General features: G+C 36.0%; 4 protein-coding genes across 7 annotated transcripts; 3 read left to right on the top strand and 1 right to left on the bottom strand.

Annotated features, from left to right (window-relative positions):
- Positions 250–1,014, bottom strand: LOC108661084 (U2 small nuclear ribonucleoprotein auxiliary factor 35 kDa subunit-related protein 2-like). The gene has a single exon (XM_018116856.1). The coding sequence runs from the start codon at positions 897–899 to the stop codon at positions 561–563; it is 339 nt and encodes a 112-aa protein (XP_017972345.1). The 5' UTR covers positions 900–1,014; the 3' UTR covers positions 250–560.
- Positions 4,277–7,911, top strand: LOC18605896 (autophagy-related protein 13a). Of its 3 annotated transcripts, none has more exons than XM_007039192.2 (4): positions 4,277–4,508; positions 4,760–6,285; positions 6,394–6,575; positions 7,390–7,911. In XM_007039192.2, the coding sequence occupies exons 2-4, from the start codon at positions 4,906–4,908 to the stop codon at positions 7,694–7,696; spliced, it is 1,869 nt and encodes a 622-aa protein (XP_007039254.2). In that variant the 5' UTR covers positions 4,277–4,508; positions 4,760–4,905; the 3' UTR covers positions 7,697–7,911. The 3 variants fall into 3 exon arrangements, with proteins under 3 accessions (XP_007039254.2, XP_007039255.2, XP_017972817.1); XM_007039193.2 differs by having other exon boundaries at positions 4,278–4,619; XM_018117328.1 differs by lacking the exon at positions 4,277–4,508 and having other exon boundaries at positions 4,626–6,285.
- LOC18605897 (zinc finger with UFM1-specific peptidase domain protein) lies at positions 8,131–12,052 on the top strand. 2 transcript variants are annotated; one of them, XM_007039194.2, is made up of 7 exons: positions 8,131–8,422; positions 8,593–8,670; positions 8,764–9,600; positions 9,791–9,902; positions 10,592–10,687; positions 10,769–10,881; positions 11,151–12,052. In XM_007039194.2, the coding sequence occupies exons 2-6, from the start codon at positions 8,612–8,614 to the stop codon at positions 10,850–10,852; spliced, it is 1,188 nt and encodes a 395-aa protein (XP_007039256.2). In that variant the 5' UTR covers positions 8,131–8,422; positions 8,593–8,611; the 3' UTR covers positions 10,853–10,881; positions 11,151–12,052. The 2 variants fall into 2 exon arrangements, with proteins under 2 accessions (XP_007039256.2, XP_017972818.1); XM_018117329.1 differs by lacking the exon at positions 11,151–12,052 and adding an exon at positions 10,955–11,143.
- Positions 14,012–21,127, top strand: LOC18605899 (membrane protein of ER body-like protein). The gene is made up of 7 exons (XM_007039196.2): positions 14,012–14,623; positions 16,327–16,872; positions 17,159–17,566; positions 18,532–18,741; positions 19,281–19,511; positions 19,879–19,940; positions 20,371–21,127. The coding sequence occupies exons 1-7, from the start codon at positions 14,257–14,259 to the stop codon at positions 20,833–20,835; spliced, it is 2,289 nt and encodes a 762-aa protein (XP_007039258.2). The 5' UTR covers positions 14,012–14,256; the 3' UTR covers positions 20,836–21,127.

Raw genomic sequence — 21,562 nt, forward strand, 5'->3', positions numbered from 1 at the left:
AATTTATACGAGTCTTCAACTTTATACGATAGCTGGTTAATTAGTTCATTTGATGAATGTGAAAAAAGAAACCAAAATATGTTCTGAGAATCCAAAGCTCGGAATTAGAATGATCTTTCAGAAGAAAGAAGTAAAGAACCACGACTTTGCTTCAAATTCGACGGTTCATACTGCATAGGTCCCTTACGGAATCAAGGGTCAGGTTAGACTTCTCCTTCTCCTTGACCTTTACCCAACAAACAAATGGAGAATGGGAAACTATTAGAAGCCGCAGCTACATAGCAGAAAGCTTCTCATTTTTGACAAAGAGGGATATTACATATTACGTTGCAATGGCAGAAGCTGAAACAAATGAATATGGTCAACGCGCTTCCGCTCTCTACATCATCCCACAAAGAATTCACGGTTCAAAATCACTCCTTAATTACAAACAAACTAAAACTATACAATAAATGTACTGATTTAGACGCCTCACGCCCTTGTTACATAACACATCAAGCAAAAGCAGAAGCCCAAAATATATACTACTAGAAAACAATTGGGAAAAAAGAAAACATAGATCAGAGGATGGAGATGGGTACAGAGGAGCGGTGGTTGTGCACGAGAAGGTTAGCCTTGGAGAGCTGGTCCATGAGGGAGAGGATGTGGGCGTTGTAAGCACGGGCCTGATTGACGGACTCTGCTTCTAGCTCTCCCAGCTGAGAACAGAGCCTTTCTTCTGCCTCTTCCGCCACCCTTAGCCTTTCCCATGTCTTTTGTAACTCCTTTCTCATCTGCTCCTCCCTTTCCCTGCTCTCCTTCAACTCCCTCTCCAACTCCTGGTTTCTCTTCCTCAACTCTTCTTCCTCTTCTTTCTTTGCTATGGAATTGGGACCAGCAGCGGCTATTGTTGGAGCCATTGATTTGCTGTTATCTGTTTTTTGTCTTCGATTGATGGAGAACGTAATTGTTTTATGGATTGACGGATGTGGAGTAGACGCTCTTATAGCCTAGGAGGCCTCAACCAAACATGTCCAGGTTCAATGTATCTAGTTTGGTTCCCCTTTATTTATTTATTTTGTTTGGGCCCAGCTTTTCTTTTTATTTGCTTACGTATCCGATGTGCTGTATGTTTGCAAATTCATTTTTGCCCTTGGATTTGCTTGCCTATTCCTATCCCTTTCCCCTTACCCATTTTTGTCCTTGTGTACATAATAGCCGTCCTTCGGAACACGTGACGCAATGGGTTTAGAGCCTCTAATGGAGTTCGGCCTACTTTTCAAAATTTTAATCGAATTGGGTTTTAGGCCTCTTCGTGTTTTGTTAGTTGGGGTCTGAGTGTCACAAGTTTTAGATTAGTGAATTTTATATAAGTGAGAAATAAAGATGAATTTTAAATATATAAATATAAATTTTTTTATATAATAAATATATTTTTATATTAGAAATATAATCATGATAAATAATATCAAAATAAATTTAAATTTTCACTAATATTAAATCACAAAAGAAATATAAAGATTAAAATACATTTAAACTAATAGAAGAGATTTTTTTCATTATGAATAAAGAGCCAATGCGATAAAATTATTATATAATTGAATAAGATAATATATCATAAATTTCACATAAATAAAAAATGAAATGAATTTTAAATATATAAATATAATATTTTTTTACTTAATTAATAAATATTTTTGAATTAAAAATATAGATTTGTGACATTGAGATCTAGTTGTTTGATTTATACTGAAAGTTATGTAGCTAATTATGATAATTAATACAATCATAACGGATTTCAGTGATCGTTTTGAACCAAAAATAGAAAAACGTTACGCTGCATTATCGAGTATTCGTCCATTTTTAAGCTGCGGTCTTCCTTCCATTCACCAACTTAGTAGGAGAGTACCAGAGTGTGGGGCTTCTTACTGCAGAGAATTTTCTTACACCGTTTATTAAAGTTTATGTAATGAATGTAGTTCCAATCTTTTATTGGCATCTGGATTCGGCTGGAGACAAAGTCATATTGGGAAAAAGAAAACAAATCCGTAAATGTCAAATCTGAAACTTTTGGAGCTTGTCGAAACCTCTAAGCCAAGCACCCAAGGCCTCCTTTCCTCTGATATTTTTACTGGTTTTTTTATTTGTTTTTCTTTGTCCTGTTTATCTCCTCGAGCTCTTTCCCTCTTTTTACATTGTCCAGTGTTTTTGATCATCTCCCATCTTTTGGTACGTTTCACAAAAATAAAATGACTTAAGAATATGACTTGTGTAAGTTACTCGCCTGACTCCTTCCGAGTGACTGGACATGTGAACAATTTATATGATGAGTGAAAACATGTGAACAATTTATATGATGAGTGAAAACATGTACAACGTTTAATTTGAGCCACTAGCTTGTAAAGTAACTCTTTGTCAGGCTTCTCTCTTCCGTTCAGTGGGTAATTATGTTCACGGGAACCGAACTTGGTATACTAGCGTGTTTGCTTCGTTACTTTATTTGGTTTTTACTATCAATTGCACTGTTATCCTATATATTGTTGTTGATATTTTTTATATTTTAAGATTAGAGGGTTATTTCGTATTTTTTTAGGATATATATTTTTTATAATAAAATGACATATGATAATGTTTAATTTCGCTTGTAGCATTTAAATATATGACAGTATATTGAATGATAATTCATATTAAATAATTAATTTGTGACATCAAATTTTTGAGAATTGATTTATTTAATTGCTCGTAAATGCTACCTGACCCGTATTAACAAATAGATAAAATATTTTTAATTTTATCAATAAATTAAGAATGATAGGTATGTCATTGACAATGACATTCATTTCTGAAAGAAAAAAAAAAGAAGTTTAAAAACAAGAAGAAATTGTTACTACTTTTTAATTTTCTGCATCCAATTAGATTTGTAACTTTGATTTTCAAGCAATCTATTTTGTGTAAATTGCATGTAAAAACTTTATAAGATGTGGGAGTGATAACACAAAAGATCGGATTTGATTTCATATTATATTGTAAATTGAAATTTACTTTATAAGACTCTAATCCCCTTTGTTTGTCCTTCTAGTATTAAGCTGAAGCAACAGTAAGTAGCCTAGCTTTTTTTTTAATTAAAATTGTTTCTGGTAGCTTAATAATGATTGCAACATGAAAATTTCCATTTTAAAAGTCAAAAACTAAAGATGATTATGAACATATAAGCATACATAACTATAATCGTACGAGGTGAGAGAATCACATGTTAGTTTCAAATTTTAATGTTCTAAAACATTCAAAGATTCAAAGATCACATACCGGAATATTAAACACCATGTATGACCGTCAATACAACTACTTAACAGGCTTGATGTTTCTTGGAATTCTTTTTTCTCCAAACTTAATAAATGTCACTATAAGAGCGACAACAAAGCATCTATAATGATAAAAAAAGCTCATAAATTCAAGAATAAAAAAATATATGATTTTTTTTGTGGAATTATATAGAGATTCGACAATTGTGTTTGATTTCACAAATTAAAGGCTTGAATAGTAAACATTAAAAAATTAAATCTTTTATGTGACAATTATCTTAAATACTTTTATACGATTTTACTCTATTTTTTCTCATGACTTTGTTTGAAGGGAAAAAAAAAAGAGAAAAAAGAAAAACAAAGAGAAGGGAAAGGCTTAATGGTGAAGACTAGAGGCCTGTGGGCTGTGGGCGGTGGCCCAAAGATCAATGAGGTTGAAATAACATGCCAGCTGCGAATGTTACGACAAATACTACTATAAATCATGTACAGTGAATATGGTCCAAATCCAAATGCTTTGTGCTAGGCCCCAAGCTCAAACGAATGAAGGGAGTTCGACGTTTGCTAGAAAGGATGGGATTCCCACATACAAGTCGAGATACAACCTATTAAGGCCCGTCAAAATGACAACCACCAGTCCAACCCCCCCCCCACAAAGAAAAGTAATAAATATTTAATTCAAATATCACTTAAAAATAATTTAATTGAAATATTTAATGAATAAGGCATACGTTAAGTGAAGTGAAGTTGGTGAAGCTTGAAGTTAAATAAGTATATAAGTTAAAAACTTAATAAGGGTTATTAACTCTAATGAATTTCCATGTACTATTTTTTTTTGTTGTTAATTAATCTTTAATGGGATTCAGACAAGGCTCAAATAGATAAGGTAACGTAACCTCGTCTTGGCCCGCGTCGGCGATCCATTCATTATCATCTAGTCAAAATTTTTCACACCAAAATACTCAATTTCATTCGTCAAAAAAGAAAACAAAATCAAAATTTTCTTGTTTTATTTTTTTTTAATATCCTATAGAGAGCGAAGGGTCCGAGAGAGATAGAGGAGAAGGAGAGCGTTTTAGTAATTTTAACAATGGGATTTCTCTCAAGTCTCATCCTCTGAGTTCTACGCAATCGTTTTTCTTTTTGATATTTTTGGTTGTCACGTCTCTCTGGCTTTGATTGCGTGCCACTACACCACTATTTTGCTCTAACCCTCGCCCATCTCAAGTAAGTTTCTCAAATTGCTTAGCTCGTTTCTTGTTCCGTGTTGGTTTGGTTAGGCTTAGCTCCATTGTCCATTTTGAAATCCTGTTACCATCGTTTCTTCCCCGATTACCGGTAAGATTTTTTTGAAATTCCTAAATCCTTAAATTTACCGCCTGACTAGTTTCTGTTATTTTCATGTTAAATTGATGAGGATGAATCTATTTTTAACTTTTAGTAAACGGAGATTTATATGAATGATTTTGCATCATCAGGATTCAGGAATGATTAGTGAAATCGTTGACGGATCAGAGTTGAGAGGGAGCTTCCTTTCTCCATTTTTGTCTATTAATTGTCGTCATTTTCGTATTACATCGCAATAAGCGGGCGGTTTATTTGGGGATGGGCTGATTGCGTTGCCATGGAAATGGATCGAGAATCTGGAAAATTGGAACAAATTGTTTACCAATTTCGTTCCAAGATCTTGCACGTTATTTTAGACTCGAGGGTCCCTTCTCTTCACCACCGCCACCAGCGGCAACTGCAACAACAAGAATCGCTTTCTCTTTCTCGGGTGAGAAAGACTGACAAATGGTTCAATTTAGTATTAGGAGACCGCCCCGCGGTTCTGGAGAATCTCAATTTCTCCCTTAGGAATCTCTTGGATCCTATGATAATTGACGTGATACTCGTTCATAATGGTTCTTGTTCCTCATCGGTGGACAATCTCTATACCCCTTCAGCTGCAGCTTCGGGACCTTCTACCGAGACTGTTATAGAAAGATGGGTTGTTCAATATGATTGCCCTCGGGTTATTGCTACTCCAAGCGGTGCTGATACTTCTGTGTCTTATAAGAAGACTTACAAGAAGTCCATTGTACTTTTGCGATCTCTTTATGCGCAAATGAGGCTTCTCCCAGCATATAGAATCTTTCGGCAGCTAAGTTCGTTGAGCCAGACATATAATTTCGATCTTATTTACAAGGTTTCATCATTTAGTCATCCGTTCTCTAGGGAAGAGGAGGATGTAATGAAAGAATATAGTTTTGTTCCTGTTGAGGCTCTTCCAGGCCACCTATGTGTGTCAGTGACTTATTGTCCAACTCTATCTGAATTTAACCTTGAGCCTTTGGTATCTTTGCCACCAAAGATTATAACAGACTATGTCGGTAGCCCTACCACAGACCCTATGAGATCCTTTCCTTCATCAGAGAAGGGTGTTCGTGCTACATCCTTTCCATTAAGAGGAGTGCGACCTCCATCTTCAGCTCCATTTCAACGTCCACACAGCTGGTCTAGTGGTTTTCACCGAGGATTCCCTTTTACACAAAATCAATCCCTAGGAGGATCTCCGCCTGCTTATCGTACATCTCCCGTGCCATATGATATTGCATCTCCACCTTCTGATATGTATGGTAATAGAATTCAAAATCATAGATTGTCAACTCTACAACAGGTTACTGCTTATGATGAATATCAGCTTTCACCCCCATTCTCACCATCTGCTTCCCCTTCTCCTCCAACATACTTATCCAGTGCTAATCCTTTACTGACTCATCATCGTTCTGAGACTGCCCCTGTAACAATTCCACTTCCACTAACTGGCAGAAGTTCTAGATATCTTTCTCCTAACTCTTCTGATCCAAGTAGACATTCTCTTCCCCCTCTGTCTCCCAGAAGCTCAAAGCATGATGCCTCTTCTCAGGAATCTCCCTCTGGGATTCGGTCATACAGGAAAATAGAAGCTCTAAGGGCTGGAGAGTCGCCTTCTGGCTTAGCAAATCATTATTCTGTATTGAAGGTAGTCTTAAATTTCTGTTGCTGCTATTTGAAAGTTTTGCACTCCTACAAAACCTTGTATCTTTATTTATGCGCCAGCTGATAAGGCCGATACTCATTTGTTTCATAGGTGGTCAAAGATAGTAAAGATGATTCGGGCCGGTTCTCTGGATTGTTATCTTCCAGTGGATCACCACGTATTGGATTCTCTAGAAGCTCTAGTAGATTATCTTTCCAGGATGACACAGATGATTGTGAATTTTCTTGCCCTTTTGATGTTGATGATGTTGATGCATCTGATTCCCTGGCCAGGTACATAGGATTTCTTTTTAATCTATATCACAGTCTCATGCCTGTACTACAGTCCTTGTTGAAGAAATATCTAGTGTTGGTTTTGGTGCCTTTTAGTTTTTCTATTGAACTAGTGGTTATCCTTGAAGCACTCATCTTGTGTGAAAAGTACTTCATGTTATGAAAGACTAATCCTGAAATGGTATTTTTAGGATGCATTCATTCATTTTGTCTTATTTCTCCTCAAGTCTATCTTTCATGCATTACATCTCAATTTTGTTTGCTTTTTCTCATGGAGGTAACCTCAAGGTAAGACTATTATATGCTTAGATTGGGTCTCCTTATCATTCAGTTGAGTGATTTCATATATCCTTGTTTCTAAGCTGAGCATATGATCAAGATAAAGGTCTTGCTTCTAAAGCATGGATAGAGGAAGTAAATCTACTTAAAACAAGGAAACTAAAAGTGTACAAATAGCTTAAGATTTAGAAGCTGTGAGCCTGGTTAATAGCTGGCATATAGGTCTTTATTTCATCAGACCAAAGACGGTACTAAAAACAAGGAAAGTTGCTGACGAGAATAGTTCTATACTTCAGTAACAAAGCCTTGTATTAATTTTTTTTTTTAGAAAATTGGAAACAGAGTGTTCATTCGCACAAACATCTTGTTTTCTTACTGTTATTGATTTAAATCAATTTGTTGTATGACTTATCCTATTCTTGGGGTTACCTGATTGTTGGCTGTTGTTAGACTTAGATGTTATAGAATGGTATGATTTGTGTCCCTTTCGACTTACATTTATGCTTCTTTTTATGCCTGCAATTTGGTTTTACAGTCAGAACATAGAGGGAAAAAAAGCTTCAGAATTCACTGCACAGTCAGCTGGTAAAAAATCACAAGATGCTGCTGTTGGCATTCTTGTTCACATGCTTAGAACAGCACTTCCTCTGCGACAAGACTCAAGTTGTTATTCAGCTTATTCTTTAAAGACTGAATGCGAAGGAGGTTTTGGTACTGCTTCTGAATTTTATATGCCTCGGAAAACAGCAGATGCACTTGAAGAGCTCAAGAGCTACAGAGAAATGAAAGATCTACTACTATCAAAGAGTGGAGCTCGGGTGGTTAGGAAAGAAGAAATGTAGTTGCTCTCTTGGTGGATGGGGGTGGGGGTTGTAGATTTGATCTTGTGGCTGTCAACTGGTGCTAATACGGCAGCAGCAGGACGCATTTTAGATTAAAACAGAACACGTTTCTTTGAAGATTAACAGGTTATGTACGTATCATGAATGAACATTGGTTACGATTGTTGAATTAATCATTGAAATTCGCTAATGCAGAAAGTTCCCTTTTGTAGACATTTCTACTTTTTCTTCGGCAATGCCCTTGTATTTATAGTTCTAAGGAGTTGGGACTCGGGATAAAGGAAAAAATTTCTCCTTTTTTTTTTTTGGTGTGAAAGGGTGGAACTAATAAAACGATTGATGTTTTATACCAACAAGATTTGTTGTCAGTTATTCTTTCATTTATAATTTTACTCTGTCACTAGTAATTCTGTTATCATCGAATAGCAAGATGGAAATGGATTCTAAACGCACCGTTTAAAAAGAAAAAAGGAAAAAAAGAAAAGGGAAAAGAAAGAAGGCAAAATGCTACTAGGTAATTTGAATTGAAATGGGCTTTTCTTTTAAATAATGGATTTCCTCCTTTGAATGAGGGGGAAAACGGAAGCGCAGCGGATTTCCCTCCTTATTTTTCGGTGTTTCCCCGTTTCTCTCAACCTCAAAACCAGACATAAACACAACGTAGGAGGCGAATCGGCGGCCTGACTCTGATCTCCTCTCTCCTCGCCTGCTCTTCTGCTTTTGGAGGTTAGTCTCTCGATACCATTATCGCATCTTTCTTTCATCATTTGCTCCTGCACTGTATTTATTTTCATTTCATTATACATCAGAATATTAGCCATAACCGAAACATTCAGATTTTCATCGAAATTGAGATAAATAGTTATTTAAAAAAAAAAACTTTTTAAACTCTCCAGCTTTGAAGAAGTACGGTCTATGGAATCTTCCGCTTGTCCTTTTTGTCATCTCACATTTCCCTCCTTAGAACTCCAACGGTATGCTCTTTTCTTTTACTTTTTTAAATTCTAAATTGTGGTGCTCTTTTGGTTTAAGATTTTTTTTATTGCTAGTAGTAATATTTGATACAGGCACGCCAACAGTCACTTCGAGGATGAAGACGAGGAAGCTAAAGACCTGAAATTGGCTAATCAAATCGCCTCTTCTTCAGGCTCTGTTGACGTGGATAGCGTTTCCCCCTTGATTGCTTCACAAACAAGGAGCAACTTTTACCATGTAAAAGATGGGTTGATATCCTTGCTGAAAAACTGTTTAGAACTAGAAACCCAACACAACTCATCAGTAACCATATTGTCTGGCTACGTTGATCACTTCCAATGCCTTCCGTCCGTGGATGTTGGTTGGGGTTGTGGCTGGCGTAACATCCAAATGCTAAGCTCTCATTTGCTTGCTCACAGGCAGGAAGCTAGACAAGTACTGTTTGGTGGGTCGGGTTTTGTTCCTGATATTGCTTTCCTCCAACGTTGGCTTGAGATTGCTTGGGAAAGGGGATTTGATCCACCTGGTGCCCAACATTTTAAGTGCAAAATCTATGGTTCCAATCATAAGATTGGGACTACTGAATGTGCTGCACTTTTCCGTTCATTTGGCCTTCGTGCTAGGGTGGTTGACTTTGGTCCCAAAGAATCTCAGCCCTTTTATCTTTCTGTTCCTGGTTCTACTCTTGGACAAACAGTGATGAAAAGGAGCATAATTCAAGTTTCTGGACCGATGGATAGATATGTTCATCACCAGCAGGGTTCAATGAAGCCAAGACACTCTTTTGACTCTTTGGGCTATGGGAGGAGTGGTAATTTTAAAGGGAAAAGTGGGGGACCTCAGATTCTGGTTGATTGGGTGTGGAATTACTTTTCAGATAAAGGGTTAACCATATCTGGCTCCAACCGTGTTGTAGTCAGTGATAGAGCGTAAGTGACCATCACCATGGCTAGCTATAACTTTTATTCTGACGTTGATTTGTTTTTTTTCTGGTGTGTGCATCAAAGGAATATCATTGTGTTTCTGTCCAATATTCCCCTCATAGTTTTTATTAGATACAGCATCATATTTTTTGACTACATTCTATGATTGTGTTTTGATGGTAGCTTTCATGTGCAGGCCTTTGTACTTCCAACATGACGGACATTCACGAACAATTGTTGGGATTCAAGTTAAACATCAGCAGAATGGGATGCATCAGTTCAATCTCTTGATTATGGACCCTTCTGATGTGAGTATTACATATGATTTTATCTTTGATGGTTATCTGAGATTCTTTACAGCTTGTAGACATTGACAAATGGCACTACTACTGAATATTTTGCTGATTTTATTACTCGTGAATCATAATATTGTAAGTATTATCAAAGTTCCGCGTATGCTCTTTGTCCTCACCCTAGCTATTTCACTTCTTTTGTTACTTGATTGTGTATGTTAACTATGTTTGAATTCTGCAGTTTCTATGCACATCAATAATTTTCTAGAGTTCCAGATATAAAATTTGGCATGTTTCTGTTTGATTTAAATATTTGGTAGACAAGAATTGTATATGATGATTATCAGACAATAGCATTGGTTCACAAACTCAGGCCAAAGCGTGACTATTAAATGTGAAGACTTAGGTTTTTAGATGCCCTTTTAGCCGTTTAACTGTGTAGCTGTGGACTTCAAGTCTGATGCACGTGCCAGTTGAATATTGTCATGTAATCAGGGAAGCATAATTTGGCAAATAAGTAATCAGAAAAGTTCTTTGCCAGAAATTGCAGAAGTTGGGACTTGCGGTGGTGTCAGTAATCTGTTTTTCTTTATGCTGCTAGAATCTATTTTTGATTGCTGTGCAGCTAATGTTACATTTGTTTTTTTTTTTTTTTGAATATGAGCTTATGTTAATTTGTTATGTAATGTTTTACGTAAGCACAGGGAACTATTGCTTTGGAAAGATCACTAAAAAAGAATGTGGGGTGGCAGAAGCTTATTAAAAGAGGAGTCCACACCCTGAAGATGCCTCAATACCAGGTTATAACACAAATGTTATAAACTTCCTCGTTGACCTTACTATCTTTCGATGTATGAGCTTATAATCTGCTTCTTTTTCAGTTGTGCTATATTGATCCTGGAATTGCGAGTCGGGTGGAGCTGCAACAGCTCAAAACAATAAATAGCATCTTCATTGAATTGTAGAGGAATATTGTGAACTTCCGAGTCCTTAGGTACTGTTTATCTATTTCATCTAGTTGTAAAGTTTTGTGGCTAATCCTTTCCCTTGACGTGAATGTTTTCCAGGATATCTTTGTGGCATATACGGCGATTGAAATATGCATGTTTTTGTGTACTTTGCTATTTTGTTGGTTTCTAAAGTTGGCATAATCTCGAATAAGCTTTCTTTATGGCGATATGAAAGTTGAATGTGAAGAAATCTTCAAAAAATAGAACTCTATAATGATGATTATTTCATTTTTTTTTTGAGGTCAACTTTCAGCTTGAAAAGCCTATTGTCAGCCTTAATTTGCCTATGTCTGGACAACAAGCCACCATTACTAGTCAAACTTATTGATTCCAAAGCTCTATGGCTGTTTTAGACTTCACATTAAGCTCCTTGACTGCTTCCACCTGAAAGTTGGCAGCTCTTCTCCTGACAACTGTATCTTCACCATCGTGTAAAGCACATGGAATGTCTGGTATGTCAGGCACGCAACTGGAAGTTGGTAGCTCCTCTCTTGACAACTGTATCTTCACCATCGTGTAAAGCACATGGAATGTCTGGTATGTCAGGCACGCAACTGGAAGTTGGTAGCTCCTCTCTTGACAACTGTATAGTCATATCATCTGGCGAAGTGCCTGCAACTCCTGTAAGTTACGGTGCACAATCAAAATCAGTCTTCGAACTCTTAATAGTTCCAATGCTTATCTTGCTGAATTTGAGGGAGTGTTTAAGTGCCGTGCCCCTATGCTGCTGGCATTCCATGTGTACATCAAACCTTCTGACATCAAATCAAATTGCTTAATGTTCTGTTCGTTGGAACTATAGATTCTTTGCAGAAGGGCAGACATAGAGGACCTTCTTGTTCGGCTAGGCCCGGCAAGTGCCACCTTTTATCTCGGTTTCAGTTTGTAATCTGAAGCTGTGGAGAACACTTAATTTCTTTTCGTATTGATCTTGGAAACTACTTACACATGGCAAACAGAGAAATAAAACTACCAAGTCAAGAAGTGGGGATGAAAGTGAGAGAAAGAAAACATCAATTGTGTGATTGAAATTTGGGACACGGGATTTTTTTTTTTTAGCTTCTAAGTCTCCTTAAACTGACAGCCACTTAGACATTTGAGTAGGTTGTAGTCACTAGAATGTGGTTTTTAGAAATATATTGTAAAGTTGTTGAACATGTAAAAGCCTAGCTTGAAAAATGAAAGTGGTTTTAGGGACTGAATAGATTAGAAAAAGAAATAGCAGAGTACTTGGATGAGAGAAGCTGGGTAGAGTTGCTTCATTCAAGTAAACCAATGATGTTTATAATTTTTTATTTAGGAGTGGAATTAATTAGAAAATAAAATAGTATCAATTATTGCGTTCAGATGCGTAAAGATGCTTAACAGCTGCAGCAAAGGGCGTAATGATGCTTGTAATTGACTAACAGCGATAATACTAATAATCCATTAGCGTGTTGATTTTGTAAAAGTCATAAATAGCATTTAATATGGGAGAAGTAAAAATATTTTTTTTATATATTAAATTAAATTATATTATAATATTTATTTTATAATAATGTAATATTTATTTTGTAATAAATTATTATAATGTAAAATTGTAATATAATTATATTACAATATTATAGTTAATAGATATAATGTAATTATAATGTAAAATCAATATATTCATGTTGCATTGTATTTTACAATGTTATTAAAAATATTTTTACTTTTTAATTTTGTTACATTATTAAAGAGATTTTATAATATTATAATTTATTTTTTTTATATAGATTTTGAGAGATGTCTATTTTATAATGGAATTATGGATGATGATTATCAATAAAATTTTTATTATTTTTTAAAAAATAAAAAATATAAAATTATAATAAAAATAAAAATAAAATATAACATTAAAAATATATTGAAGTGATGGTATTATATAAAATTAATAATAAAAAATATAAATATATTAAACTTATATTTTAATAAAAAAATAATTTTAAAAATTAACATTACGTTTTTAATAAAATATTTATAAAATAAAAATTAATAATATTTTTTTATATTTTATCTATTATTTTATTTATATATTAAATATTATAATTTTATCTTTCTTATAATTACGTTATATTATAAGATACTATACGTGGTCATAGAGTTTTTAATTTGGAGTTTGGGCCTTGTCTTTAATCCAATGCAAACGCATGGCTTGTTGTAATTGTTAAAGACTACAAGTCAACTCTATTAATGATGTCCCTTATACCCGGAAAACTGCTCCCACGTTCGTTTACAAACCATTAAGTGAAGTTCCATATCGCCAATATCAAGTACAAGTTTTCTACCTCTTCCTGGGGGAAAAAATTGGACTTGAAATATAAAAATTAATCCAGTTAAATTTTTATGTCAATTCACGCTGTAAAAAGAGCTTGTGCTTATTTTAACTCTCGGCGATAAAAAGGAGAAAACTTGTAGGCTGCAGCCTATTTATTGTTCACCAACAAACAAGTGGTCGGGCAACAGCATTGTCAGCGCATGTTTATTACAGTCGTAATTGCGACGTTCGATGTAAGGCCCGCAGTTGCAATTAAGTTTTGTTAAACATCAATGTGAGGCAGAAGCAATTATTCACCGAAAAAAATAATAGAACGTGAGCAATTAAGTATTACTTGTACAATTGAGCAAAAGCTGGAATTTATGTAATAGTTGTTGTTTATTCTTAGTCAGAAAAGATCAGAAATTACGTTTTTCTGATGGAAGGAAGGATAAAAAGAGACACTAGGGTACGAGTAGTGTTCACAAAGTGAGGCCGTGGGACCGGACTAGAAACGGTGTCAAGAATCCAACGGGTCACAGTTGAGGATCTCGATCCAGGAGGCTTTTCCAGTTTGTTTTATGTATATTATATCGTAGACAAGCGTAGACTCATAGTTTTTATAGATGCGGGAAAATGTAGACTTGAATAAAAAATTAGGTACTCTTGGGGAACGTGAAGTAAATGCTTTGGCAGTGGAGAAGGGATGACGGAGTGATGTATATGATGCTGTGTTGTCACACTCGGAAGGCACTGCGGTGAATAAATGATAAGTCGTCGTCGACCTCCGTTTGTTGCGGGGACGTAATTACTTGTGAACCGAAGGCAAGGATTGTTTTGTTTTTATTGTTTATCTTTTTGTTGCTGCGTCAACTTTTATGGAAACTCATCTTCTCACCTAAAGCTAGGCAAAACTAGTTTACTAAACTCTATCTTCTCATTAATAATTTATTTAATAGTATAGTACGATAGTTTTTAAGGTAGACACTCGTGGGTTTTTTCATCCAAGTCCCATATCCCAAACACTGAATAGTGGCTGCGGGCCTCTACCTTGGAGGACTTGGCAAGTGAGGGAGACAACCAAATGGAACAACTGGAGCCACAGTTAGCCAAAAAACATTTGTGGCCTGACCAAGATGAAGAGGATGAGGAGGAGGAGGCAGGCGTGGGCCTGTTAGCGAGGCACTCAAGGCATCCAAACAATGGAGTTGGAACCACTCCAACTTCTACTGCTACTACTATTAGTGGTGAGCCTCAGCCTGCCCCTGCCGCGGCCCATACCAATGTAACTACATCTGAGCTTCCTGAACAAGAACCGGAAGGAGAAGAACAAGAAGCAGCAGACAACAGTCAACGAGATGAAGAGCTGGGCGATGAGAACGGGGAAGACAAAGTTGTGAAGGAGGAAGGAGATGGAGTTACAAACAGCTTTTACTTTCACAAACTTCAAGGTACTCAACCTTCCCATTACCATCTCAATACCTATCAATGCATATTCGTGTTATATATATATATATATATATATTGAAGATTTTTTCTTTTTCTTCTTTAATTCTCACACTTATTCCAACAAGTATGATCCCAGCGAATCTCTTCTCCTTCCATATCTTCAATTCTTCTTCTTTTCTTTAACACAGAAAAGCAAAAAAAAAAAAAAAAGAAACAATAGTGGCCAGTTTAATGTCGATGCTTTTTGCTCACTGCTCAGTATATGCCAAAATAAAAAAGCAACCCCGCTGGCTACCTGCCACAATTAGCAACTTGGAGCTCGAATACCATGTAAAAGTTGATGAGGACCACGGGGTTTTCGTTTCTTTTGTTCGAACATGCCTGGCAGCACAATCTTTAGATTCATTCACAGTAAAAATTTCATTTTAAATGTATCACATAATTTCCTTACTGCGAATATTGCAGAGACCGAAGAAAGAAGAGAAGTACTTCCCAGGATTATTAAAATTTTGCATAGCTAACCATTTTTTTTCAATTAAGATGTTTGACTGAAGTGAAATTGAAGTGCTTGTGTAATTGAGCAATTGCCTTTTCATGTAGTCTATAACAGAATGAAGCAGCCAACACTGCAAACGGCTTAATGTTTTAAGTCTTATTGGTGTTTTAAGAGCTTCGCTGTTATCCTATTTCTGTCATTCATATTTGATTTTTGTTGCTAGATGGTGAATTGCAACCCTCATCAGTCAATCTAAATATTTGAACTTTTTGTACATTCATCACGTCAATCTTCTTTCATATCTTTCAAATGTTTTAGCTTCTGATAAAATCACAAGTACTTAAACTTGACCAACCATTTTGTACATGTAAAAGCCAGTGTCATCTGTGTTCTCTTTGGGGTCACCTGAATTGGAAAATTTCTTTCCTTTATATTTTATTCTTATGCTTGTTTCATCCCTGTGATCCTCTCTTATATCGGTTATTGGTGAGAATGCCATTGTTTTTCCTTGTTTGTGGCTGAAGGAATATGGAAATGTCGCCATTGCAATTGGACCCACCGAATTGGAAGTCCTTGCATACTTGATGTTCAGTGGGGGTACTTGCACATGGTGATGAATAGCCCAACTTTAAATCAGTGGGGACCATGTTTCACTTTAGAAACTAAAAGTCAGTCGATACCGAGATTTTATGCACGGATGGTAGCACTGGCTGTTGGTCAAATGCAACAGGCTGAACCTTGTCCATGGATGAAGCGATTGTGGCAAGCTGTTTTGTTCATTATAGCTTGCTGCTGTTAGTGTTTATGTCCATCCAAAATACTAATAGCTTTAGATATGGGCCAGTTGCATTAATTCCTGACATTGGGGTACAACGTCTTCGATGATATCTTCCTGGTCTATTTTGTTCGACAATGAATGTTGAATTTTCATTTAGAATGTTGTGTAGATGCTGTGTATCTATGAGTTTTTTTTTTCCTTTGATTCCTCTGAATTTTGATTTTGTTTAGATAAGGAAATACCTCCCTTTCCATCTATAAAATGTGAGTACTGGCTGATATTCTAGTGTTCCATTATCCATTGCAAGTTTTGAAATTTAACAAAATCATGGCATATTATTTAAAATTTTTATTAAAATTGAAATGTTTCTTAATAGAAAAATGCTCGCCCACAGTTTCTTAACAAAGTATTTTTCTGCTGGATGGTTGCAGGCACTGAATCCGTCAATGGGGTTTCTGAAATGCAATCTGAAATTTCGAAAGGTCTGAGCACGGAAATCAATCATCAACAGTTTAAGAATGTAGAGGATCGAAACTTTTTTCGATTGAGCCCAGCACTGGTTGAACAGTCACATGAAGAAACAAATACAAGTTTCAAGCATTTTGACAATGCAACTAAAGTAGATGCCAATGTTGACTTAATTGGAGAAATTGAAGAGGATTTGATGGAATTAGATGTTGAAAGGGTTTTAGAGAAACAGAATACACATGATTTGTACTGTCCAAATTGCAATTCCTGCATCACCCGACGGGTCATCCTTCATAGAAGAAAGCCAAAAATTTCAAATATACGTCACAAACCAAAGCACGTGAAAAAGTTGAATCCAATTCCTATTTCTGTGGTTGATGGTCGTGGTGGTAACTCACCTAAAATCTATTCAAATGATAGTCCAACACTGGCACCTGGTGTGCAAAATAACAGTACAGAACAGGAAGCATTCAGCTGCTTATCATGCTTCAGCCTCTTCATTCCTATAGGTATTGTGCTCTAATGCTGCATGAAGATTCAATCCTCTAAATTAATCATCTAAGGATCTTACTAATTGTTCCAACAATAGCAGCTAAGGATTTTATAAAGATCTATACATACAGTAGAAACCTCACTTTTATGGATGTCTATTTTGATGCATGCTTGTATCTTATTTTTCAGTTCCTTGGTATGAGTTTAGCATCAAATATGTTTATTTTATTTTGACAACTTTAAAGCATTACTACTAGGGTGTTTTATGGACTTGAAACCTAACTCATTGTTTAAATCTTGAAGGAAATGGTTGTTTCAAGATCTTTCAGTTCTTTGGACGTGGGAAGCAGAATGAAAACACACAAAACCCTCAAGAGATAAACCAGAGTGAGAACACACAAAGTCCTCAAGAGATAAGCCAGAAGGATATAGCAAATAGTCCTAAAGGAATAAGCCAGAATGGAAAGACAGAAAGTCCTCAAAAGCTAAGCCACATTGAAGACACACAAAACACACGAAACCCTCCAATGATAAGCCAGAGTGAGAACACACAAAGTCCGCAAAAGATAAACGGCAATGAAATTACACACAGTCCTCAGAACATAAACCAGAATGAAAGCAAGCAAAGTCCTCAAAACATACCTAAAGCCAGGACAAGTTGGATTTTCTCTGTTTTTGCATTTCATAAGGGCAAAGCAACAGTTGATAAAGGTAGGATTAACTTTCCAATCATTGAAAGGTTCTATTACAACTATTTGCTCATCATTGCCATATTCTGTATTTTTGTTTACCATTGCTCTTTTTATGGAATCAGTCTTCATTGGAGTTTGTAGTTGCTTGGAAGGTTCCGGGTTGCCTTTGGAATTGTTGTGGTGATGTTTTCCTCTCTGTTTTTAATCTTTTGTTGTCACCAAAGTGTTTTTTTATTAAATTCATTAGAGTTTGAGGGAAGTGACATCCTTTCAAGTATTTCTTGTGCATTAGGCTCATAAGATTTAGACTCTGTTAAACCTCAGTTTCAAAGGAAGGTTCTCATTAATGATTCCCCTGACTTCTGTTGTGCTTGTTTCATGTTTTTTATTGGAACCTGAGGATTCAAAGCTACAGTATCTTTGTGTTAGTGGTGGTCTTTTCTTTCTGTTTTTGATCTCTTTTTCTTGCCAGCTTTCCTAGGTGAAAGCCCTTGACCATCTTCTCCATCATCATCTTATTATTCTGACTAGGATCAAGCTGATTGTGCTTGATTTGAAGTAATAGCTTATTCTATTGAGACCTGATCGACATAATACACCCTGATTTCTGTTTGAAATATATTTATTTATTCTTTCTTTATTTTTCTTAGTTGAGATGGAAATAATATGATTCACTCTCTCTCTCTCTCTCTCTCTCTCATCAGTCATCATCTTATCACTCTGACTAGAATCAGGCTTTTGTGCTTGACTTGAAATAGTTGAACAATGATTTAGACTTGATTGGATAATCTACCTCTATTTTGTTTGAATTTAAGCTTTTTCGTGCTTTAGTTTTCTATACTTAGTCTCTCTCTTGATTTGATGAGTTAAATGTGAAAATGCAAAATCTTGCTGAATGGTGTATCTTCTTTCTTTTAAACTATAGAGGAAATTGATGTATTCCTCATATTAAAGTTTTAATTCCTAAATGTTATTTTGTTCAAGCTGGTCATGCCTCATCAGTACAAGGTGCTGCAGTACCAACCCTCTCAGTCTCAGTTACCAGTGGAGAACATGTAGATGATGCAATTATAAAACCCAAAGAACCTGGAAAAAGTAACATTTTTTCTTCAACAAAGAGCCCTCTATTTGGCAAGGTGAAAGCTAAATCCAGGGAGAAGAAGCTAGATGCTGGCATGTTAAACAGAAATTCTGGTATGTGCATGTTTGTGGGGCTAAGCACAGAAATAAATGCCCACATTTTCTTAACATTGTGAAGGTCTCCAATAGTTTGTGCGCCGCATCCTTTGAAACATGAATTGACTGCTAAACCATGCTTTTAATAATTGCTTTATGCAGAAATGACATCGATAATTAGACACTCACCACAAATTCCTTTGCATTTGACAAAGTCTTAATCACTTGATATAACCTGCTCTTTCTCAACATATGAAAGGGAACTTTTTAAGCTCAACATTATTCATCAGTATTTATCTTTTGAATTGATACGTAAGTCTCTTGGAGGTGATTATTCCTTTTAAATGTGTTTTTGCTCTTATAGTGGTACTATTCAGTTATTGTCAATCCCTTTAATTGAATATTAAACTTTAAGTTTCTTTCCTTTGAACAGGAAAAATTATGCTTTCACGCATGTATCGATTCAATATTTAATGATTGCAGTTCAATCTATTGCATGTTACAATTCGTAAAAGTTCTAATTTTTCTGCATCTTCTGCCATTGCAATATGATGCAGGGGACAATGAGATAGAGGATATTGAAGCAGGGCCACTTGAGCCAACATGTTCCTCGAGGACGGAAGTGGGCAATTCTTCTCAAACTGGAAACCAGAATGGATGTGGAGATGATGATGCTGGTGAAGCTCATGAATGGGAAATTCTAAAAAGCATTGTCTATGGTGGATTAATTGAATCTATCACAAGTTTAGGTGTTGTTTCTTCTGCAGCAGGTGCCGGTGCTGATACATGTAAGTTTTCTCTCTTTTTCCCGTCCCTTCAGCTTACATTAACTGGTTTTAACAGATGTTTATTTTTTTCATATTCTCTCATCCCTCATTATCAAAAATATAGCCTACAATATTTCACACTTCCAGTAAATGATTTATAATGGCTTCATTTCCTTTCATAAAGAATAAAGAACAATTTACACTTGAAATTTTTATAATTGCTCCACTTCCTTGCATGGCACGTACTATACCTGACTTTTCTGAGAAGTTATGCTTGCTTTCAGATTCATTGGCCAAGCTTTGCCACCCAAAGAAGACACATAATAAGCATTGCCTATAATTTTATGCTTTTGTCAATTACACCAAGTTTTTTGCTTTGTTATTGCAGTGAATGTTTTGGCTTTGGGATTGGCAAATCTGATTGGAGGACTAATCATCATTAGTCATAGTGTGAGTTCTTTACCTGGTGAAAATATTTCTTTGGTTAGCATAATACATTATAAAATTGAAAGTTGTCTGTTAATTTGTAGATTTTAATCTGTATATAGTTTTAATATATTGTCAATCCAGGAGTTTTATACTGAAGAAAACACCCATATTTAGATTCACTTGGAAATTCAAAGACAAGTGCAGGATTGAATTTTTGTATTATCACTCTTCCTACAGATGCTCCTGAACACCAAATGCACCTTGTTTCATATTAGTGTTTTGTCTATAGGCATTTTCAAAGTCTGGATCTTTTACATCATTAGCTTGGTTTAAGTACTGAACTGCCATGCATGTAGGTGCTTTAGAGTTTTCATATTCATCTTTAATTATAGCTTATGAATTTTAGAACTGACAAATTTCTGACAACTAGATTTACAATTAAACTTTACAGCTTAGAGAACTGAAAAATGACAAACCTCCTGGGGCTTCCACTGAGGTCAACGTAGAAGACCGGTATCAAGTACTGTTAGGACGGAGACAGAATTTTGTATTGCATGTCACTGTAGCTATTTTATCATTCCTCATTTTTGGCTTGGTTCCTCCTATTGTCTACGGCTTCTCATTCCGTAAGAGTGATGATAAAGACCTCAAGCTTGCAGCAGTTGCAGGTGCTTCTCTAGTATGCATCATTTTGCTTGCACTTGGGAAAGGTCATGTTAGAAAGCCACATAGAGCTTATTTCCGAACTGTATCATACTATGTCGCCCTGGGGTTTATGGCTTCTGGCATCTCGTACGTAGCTGGTGAACTAATTAAGAAACTCCTAGAGAAGCTTGGTTTGTTTGAGTCAACTTCAGCTGTCAGTGCGCCATTTTTGGAGACAATACCATTGGAGGTGGGACGGGCGTCCTATTGAAGTTCTGGGATTGAATCCAAAGCATTTTGAAGAAAAAGTACTCCGAATAAATGATGCCCTGAGCATCAACTTTCTGTTAGTCGTGTAACGTGTTTTTAGCTTTGTTTTGCTTTTTCTTTGGTATCTATTTCTCCTGGGTACCTTACGTTTAGGTCTGCGGCAATGGAGAAACTTGTTAAAGAAGTAAGTATCATTTCCTTCAGATTGATGGAAATTTGAGTTTAAACATTCTAGTCGATTTGGGCGTTATTTTGCTTTGCTCCTAATCGAACCATTGATGCTACTTACAACCTCTTATGGATCACGACAATGGTGGATGGAACGTAGAGATGCTTGTTTGGGCCTATTTACTCTTCGGTTTTAAAACTATCACATGGCCCAGAAAGCGTAGGTGAGAATTCATCCAGGGATAGGCTCCTACAAAAAAAGGAGATAACAACATCTGGAATGTTATTTAAAAACCCAATGTTCCAAACAAACTTAAACTGGTTGTTCGGACAACATTGTGCCACATAGTTGGAACCTTAGTAAATCTTAGCAGGAAGCCTGTCTGAACTGATACTTGTATGAGTTATGATCCGTAACCAGGGCAGGAATTCTCATTTGAACGTGGATAGAGATGGGCCCAGGCTGTTATGGAACATTTATGGTCTCGGCTAACCTAGGGGTCTCATGGACTGGCTGGATGCATAGAGCCACACATGGCTGTCGACCCTTTTTGCAATGA

This window comes from Theobroma cacao, chromosome 3 (genome assembly GCF_000208745.1).
Source record: "Theobroma cacao cultivar B97-61/B2 chromosome 3, Criollo_cocoa_genome_V2, whole genome shotgun sequence".
Lineage (NCBI taxonomy): Eukaryota > Viridiplantae > Streptophyta > Magnoliopsida > Malvales > Malvaceae > Theobroma > Theobroma cacao.

Bases quoted from the DNA above. Each gene is read 5' to 3' on its own strand.
- LOC108661084 (XM_018116856.1), bottom strand. From the start codon at position 899: ATGGCTCCAACAATAGCCGCTGCTGGTCCCAATTCCATAGCAAAGAAA.
- LOC18605896 (XM_007039192.2), top strand. From the start codon at position 4,906: ATGGAAATGGATCGAGAATCTGGAAAATTGGAACAAATTGTTTACCAA. The intron at 6,286-6,393 runs GTAGTCTTAAAT...TTTGTTTCATAG, and splicing joins ATCATTATTCTGTATTGAAG to GTGGTCAAAGATAGTAAAGA. The intron at 6,576-7,389 runs GTACATAGGATT...TTGGTTTTACAG, and splicing joins GCATCTGATTCCCTGGCCAG to TCAGAACATAGAGGGAAAAA.
- LOC18605897 (XM_007039194.2), top strand. From the start codon at position 8,612: ATGGAATCTTCCGCTTGTCCTTTTTGTCATCTCACATTTCCCTCCTTA. The intron at 9,601-9,790 runs GTAAGTGACCAT...TTTCATGTGCAG, and splicing joins GTTGTAGTCAGTGATAGAGC to GCCTTTGTACTTCCAACATG. The intron at 9,903-10,591 runs GTGAGTATTACA...ACGTAAGCACAG, and splicing joins TGATTATGGACCCTTCTGAT to GGAACTATTGCTTTGGAAAG.
- LOC18605899 (XM_007039196.2), top strand. From the start codon at position 14,257: ATGGAACAACTGGAGCCACAGTTAGCCAAAAAACATTTGTGGCCTGAC. The intron at 18,742-19,280 runs GTATGTGCATGT...AATATGATGCAG, and splicing joins CATGTTAAACAGAAATTCTG to GGGACAATGAGATAGAGGAT. The intron at 19,941-20,370 runs GTGAGTTCTTTA...TAAACTTTACAG, and splicing joins TAATCATCATTAGTCATAGT to CTTAGAGAACTGAAAAATGA.